The sequence below is a fragment of the Empidonax traillii genome, unplaced genomic scaffold, assembly GCF_003031625.1.
Source record: "Empidonax traillii isolate 1590-97213 ecotype Southwest subspecies unplaced genomic scaffold, ASM303162v1 scaffold474:size1423191, whole genome shotgun sequence".
NCBI classification, from domain to species: Eukaryota; Metazoa; Chordata; class Aves; order Passeriformes; family Tyrannidae; genus Empidonax; species Empidonax traillii.
The window spans coordinates 935,457-941,556 of record NW_020955667.1 but is presented as its reverse complement, the minus strand read 5'-3'; the positions used below and the strand labels follow the sequence as shown (position 1 = coordinate 941,556).

The window sequence follows — 6,100 nt, the reverse complement described above, 5'->3', positions numbered from 1 at the left end:
CTCCTCCTCTTCCTCCCCGCCGCGGAGCCGAGCGCCAGCGTGAAGGATAAATAAAAAGCGAAGAGGAAGAGGCTGGGGAGGAGGAGGAGGAGGAGGAGGAAGGGGGGGGAGGAAAGAAGAAGAAGAAAGCGAGCAAGAAAAGAAAGCGAGGAGCCAGGCGGCCAGCCCAGCCGCGCCGCTCCCGGCAGCCAGGGCAGGAGGCGGCGGCGGAGCGGGGCCGGCGGCCGGCGATGGATGACCAGCCGCGGCTGATGCACACGCACAGCGGGGTGGGGATGCCGGGGCACCCGGGCCTGTCCCAGCACATGCAGGATGGACCAGGCGGGGCGGAGGGGGAGGCAGGCAGGAAGCAGGACATCGGAGACATCTTACAGCAGATCATGACCATCACGGACCAGAGTTTGGACGAGGCGCAGGCCAGGTGAGAGCGGTGGGGAGCGCGGGGGGGCAGGTGCCGGGAAGTTTCCCCCGCGCCCCGGCCCGGCCTTTGTTGTGCGGCGGGGGGAGCGCGCCCGGCCGCGGGGCGCACCGGGGGACCGGGGTCCTGCTGCTCCTGCCGCTGAGAAATGGGGGGAGGGAGGCGAGAGGAATGGTTAATATCCCTCCTTTTTATTTCCCATTTCCCCTACCACCACCACCCCCAACTTCGTTGGGGTATCGAGAGGTCGCAGCGCCTTGCAGCCCCCCTCTTCTTCCTCCATCCCAAAGTGGGCCTGGCTTTTCCCAGCCTACTTGGGCTAGGGGATAATTGCGGAGGGCGATGGTGGTTGGGGCAGGCTGGGCGTGCGAGAGGCTCCGCTCCGGGCTCCTCCGAAAGAGCCACGAAGTGCTGCCCCGCTTTCAGGGCCGCTAATGGTGTTCTTTCCTAGGGCCCTGTAGTGGTGTTATTTTTAAGGCCGTGTTTCTGCGCTTGGAAGATGCTCCTAGACGCTTCGCCTTTTTTATTTTTTTTTTTTTTCTTCTTAATTGCAGATGTATTTAAAAAAGGAAAAATAAGGCTGTAAAAGCCGGTGTCTGAATTGCCCTGAGCTTCGGGGAGCGCAAACATAATACGCACCTTCTAAAGCTCTACCAAAAGTTAAGGAGGGGGGGAAAATTCCCAAATGAAGGAATTAAAACAAAAAAGTTGCCCCGAATCGCCTCGGGTATGCTTGAAATCTCTTCTGGGCTGCAGAGCTGCTCGGTGTGGTGCCCTTCCCCCGGTATTCATGCCCCGAGCTGGAGCAGATCGCTAGAATACATTGTTCCTGGAAAAACGTTCCTCGCAGCCCCAAAACTTGCTTAGGAAGAACTTCCAGAAGGGTAAAAGTACCCCCCAAACCTCAACTTCCATCTTCCCCACCTCTACAGCTTTTGTAAAGCTCCCGCTTACCGAAAAGGCTTGTTGCAGGGCTGATCTTATTTTCTTATGTTCTTGCAGGGGCAGAGTAGCTGTGAGGAGGAGGAGGAGGAAATCGTTCACTTTCTCCTCGGCCAGACCCAGGGCAGTGAGGGGATCTTCCTTTGGAAAGTTGCAGGAATTATGCGTGTTCCTGCCTGGATAATTCAGTGTAGTTAATCAAATCAATAAAACCGAAGCAGAACAGAGCTAGGAGAAGGCTTTATGGGGTTGCCTTGCTGGTCTATTTCAGCTGCTTCCTCAGTACTTTTTTTAAAAACATACTTTTATATACAAACATGCCGTATTTATCAATAACCTTTGGCTTTGCATTTCCTCCTTCCATCTTACTATTGCAGGATTATTTTGCTGCCTTTTTTTTTTTTTTAATTAAGTTTTGGGAAGATGCAAAGTGCCAGTATTATTTGTAAGAGGGCCCCTACAGCATATGTACGTGATTTGCGTATGCCCAAATGTCTGTGCCCATCTGGGTCTGCTGATAAGGGAACACTGTGGTTCTGCAAGGGTATATACCTTTGAGAGGCTTCATCAGATATATAAATCTTTTTAACATGTTGTCGGTGGTGGGGTAAGTAGTGTGAATGTTTGCCAGATGTTCACATCGTCTTTCGCGTGTAATTTCAGTTGGTAAACAGAAATCCCGTAACCGGTGCCTGATAGCAACAGCTCTTTATACAACTGAACCCTTGTATAAAGGATCGTGTGGCTTGAGAGAAAAAAATTAAGTGATATTTTTCTTTGCCTCAGTGGGTGCTTGGTGGGTTTTAAACCCACCCAATTAAAACTACCCCCGCCCCCTCCAAAAGTCTCTCCTCAAAACCCACAGGAGAACGGTCAGCTCTGAAATAACAGCAGTGGGAAAGAGCGGCATTGAATAGCATTCCCTCCCCTTCCCAGAAGCAGCCGGCTGTGATTTTTAATGTGTTTACTGTCCCAATTGTAAAGAATTAAATTTTAACACCTGCAAATAAGCTGGATGTTAAGTGGCATGGAGGTAGAGGAATGGGTTTCTTGTTCCATACGTGTGCGCTTCTGTGCTCCAAGTTGGGCGCTGAAATCCCCCGAACTGACAGCTCTAAGCAGAGGATGTTTCCAGTGCTGGGGCAAGGGGGGTTTATTTTCCCTCTGCCTCACACAACGAGCCTAATAAAGCACAGGCCGGGTGTAATATCTGAGGTGGAGGGACGGAGAGAGCGCAGTGCTCTCCGTATTGAATAAGACAGTTGATCCCAGCTTGGCTCCCAAAAGCTTCTGGCTTTGGTGTGGAGATCGCCTGGCTCCCGCTGGCTATGGGAGCTGCTCGGTGGCAAAGGCAGTTTTCAAGCCATTCCTAAATTAGTGTAATTCATCTCCCTTGTGTTGGGTAGGTGGCTGTTTGCAGCACTGGGACTGAGGGGGCTCAAACCTGTGCCCCCCTGCCTCTGGCACACACACGCCAGCCGGCTTGAATTTGGAAAGTTGTTCCTGATGGTGACATCCTAACCTCACTCTCCTCTCTTTTCTTTTCTCTCCAGGAAACATGCTTTAAACTGCCACAGGATGAAGCCAGCGCTTTTTAATGTCTTGTGTGAAATCAAAGAAAAAACAGGTAGGAAATCAATGCTGTTGGTTCTGTATTATTTTTCTTTTTGCTCTTTGAGGGTTTTATTTTACCAAGTTTGTTGCCCCCCCCCCAACCCCTCCCATATGCAGGAGTTTTTAAGTGGGGAGAAATAACTCGTCAGTCTTTAATGCTTCAGGCAGTGGACTTGCATGATGCGGTTTGTGTCTGTAAGGGAAAATACCGTGGTTTAATTTCTATTGTATAGCGTTTCTTTATTTATTGCTTTTTCTCTGGAGAAGAAAAAAATCAACCCCATTGCAATTTCTGTCTTGCTCTGGTTTCTTCATTAGGACATGGCACTGTTTAAAAAAAACAAAATAAAATCTGGATGCCGAGTGTATGTGGGGGAAATAACCCTAACAAAATGAAATTGTGCAGTTCTGTTGCCGTTAGTATTCGTGTAAACATAAAGGTGTGTTTGTTTTTTTTTTTTTTAAAGAAAGGGTTAAAATGCTCTTGTCTGCCAATCATCCAGGCTAGCTCATGTAAGAGCAAGTTGTCAGTTGCCTTTAGTGAAAGCAATATATTAGATTGTTAGTTACTTTAGGGTACTGTTGTTTTATGGCATGGGGTGTTCTCAGGCTTCTTTAGAAGCTAATGGCATGAGAGCGTTGGTTCTGCTGTTTCCCACTTTCCAGACCTCCTACCATGTACTAACACACTTATAACACATCCCAGGGGGGCATTTAAATTTTAAAAGCAACAATTAAAAAATAGCAGTCATCAATCAAGGGTGATCTTAAACAACAGATGCTCAGGGAAGGACATTTAGCAACATGCACCACTTATTTATGTATTTGGTGAAATCTCTCTTTTTTTCTTGAATAGAAAAAAAAAAGTGGGGGGAATGATGGAAATTTTGGAGGGGGGGGGAATTGTTCATCTCTGCTCTTGGTTTTCTGAGCTGACCAGAGTTGATCCGTGGGCCTTTCCCTGCCGATCTATCTGCCTTGTTTTAGCACGCTGCAAAGTACTTGACTTCTCCCCCCCCCGTCCCCCCCCTTTACAACAAGGACTGAAACAGTCAATAATTCATATCTAAGCCATATAAGCAAGGGCATGACATGAATGAAAGTGACAATAAATATGATTGCACACCCAGTTGATATACATTGATAGTTACACATAAAAGGGGAACAGCTTTCTGAAACCTGAACTGGGTCTTTTTTTTTTTTTCTTCCTTTCTTAAATATATATATAATACCTCCTAGCATGAGCAACTGATTGAAAATACAATTACTTGACTCTTGCAATATATATAAAATGACTAAGGGGACCCTTTGTTAAGTGTTGTTTGTGCAGTGTGTAGCCCAGACAAAGCACCTACCGATGGTATCGGCTCTCCGAAGTCCTCACAGCTGCAGGGCCGGCTCTGACCTTCCCGAGGAGTCCTTCCTTACAGAGTTCCTGTAATATCAAGCAGTGGGTTTGGTATGGGAACCTCTGAACGGTTCATGTGCTGTAACATGGGGCAGTCTGTCTAGAAATAGATTTTATGGGTTTTATAGTGTTCCCCTATGTGCCTCCACAAAAAAAGGAGCCACCAAGTTCCTTTCTCTCTTCCCTCTTTCTCCTTTTATTTTGTGTGAGTCAAAGGACGTGTTTGTCTGTCTTTTCTCCGTGTGTATTTGATGCTGTGTACGTTGTCTGTGCAGGGACACTTTTTGTTCGGGAGCTGTTTAATCCCGGTTTGGCATTGCTATCACTGCAGTCTCAGAGTTAGGGGAATGGGGAATCTGTTGGGACTAAACTTGCTGGGGAAATACATCTGACTTCGGGGATGAGGTGAGGTCCCGGCGAGTGGGGAGGGATGAGGAGCTGTACATACCCACAGTGACTAGATGGGGTAATTTGTGTCTGCTAAGGAAAATGGAAAGAGATGTTGGAAATCAGGAAATTCAGGTGTGAACTGGGACAGTCTTACTTTTTTTTTTTTTAAATGCTATTTGTTGCTGTTGTGCCTCAGTTATTCGTGTACGGGGCTGTGCTGTGGAGGTCTCCGAAGAGGCTGACTCGAGATTGCTTTTGAAGTGTTGTTTATCTACCCTCAGATATGTTTACAGTGAATTCCTTCACTTTGCAAATTCAAAGACCTCCTCCCCTCTCCCCCCATCTGCATCCCCAAAAGTCACACTTGGTGAGGAAGCAAACGGCCAGATGGTTTTGATTTATTTTTATTATTTTTTTTTTTTAATTATTGCTTTGTGGGCCCAATGCTTGGAGGAAGTTCGCCTATGTTTTTTCTGGGGCCAAGGGTGCCGCCGGGCTCTGTTTGCTTACCCCTTCCTTGTGGGCAGCGGCGTGAAAGTTGAGCCAACTTCTCGCTTCCCACTTTCCATTTAGCCTCCCAGATTTTTGCATGTGCCGCGTTTGAAATCCTGGTGATTGTTTGTGGTCACTGGTGGGTGTTTGAATGTGCGTGTGTACATCTTCCCCCCGGCGTTATGATGTGCAGAAATGTGCGTTCAGTTACCCCGCTGCCTGATTTAAGTGACTCCAGAGCCTTACGGAGACTTTACCACCATCTCTCGCAACATTATGGCTAATATTTCATAGTGTTAACCTTGTCTTGAGAAACCCAAAGTGTCCATAAAGTTCTGGGAAAGAGAGGTCGCCTGTATTGGCCGAAGAGTTCCCTTTTGCATTTGGGCTCCTCAGGTATTTTAAAGCATTTATAAACACTTAAAAAAAAAATAATAATGATTAGGGAAAAAATAAAAAAGCTCAGTGGGTTGTCTTTTGTCTGCAGCCTGCAGATTGCTGCTTTTGTGGTGATATCTGTTTAAAAGTATTGAAAGTTGAGAGGTTTGGTCCAAGCAGGAGTTACATGGGGGCAAAAAAATTGCCGCTTAAATATACATCGAAGTTGTCGGCATTCATTTGGTGCGTTTTCACTTGCTGTTGGTCGCTTTGTTGCGAGGGAAGGGGCAGGACTGCCTTCAAATGGCTGGCTGGCTTTTTGGAATAATAATTATGGAAATGGGAGGCATTGTTGTCCTAAATACAATTGATTCCTCCGTCAATAGGGATTGAAATCGGAAATTGCATTGCTGATTTATAAAAAGTTTGAAGGCAGGAGTAGGGGCTCTGTCTTTATG

General features: G+C 47.0%; 1 protein-coding gene across 3 annotated transcripts in view; it reads left to right on the top strand.

The window, feature by feature from the left end:
• The first annotated feature begins 6 nt into the window (after positions 1-6).
• The window catches only part of PBX1 (PBX homeobox 1), a 125,979-nt gene continuing 119,885 nt past the window's right edge, over positions 7-6,100 (top strand). For all 3 annotated transcript variants that reach the window (XM_027895846.1, XM_027895847.1, XM_027895845.1), the window contains exons 1-2: positions 7-421; positions 2,914-2,987. In XM_027895846.1, coding sequence (XP_027751647.1) covers positions 231-421; positions 2,914-2,987 — 265 coding nt within the window. In that variant the 5' untranslated portion in view covers positions 7-230. The remainder of the gene's footprint in view (positions 422-2,913; positions 2,988-6,100) is intronic.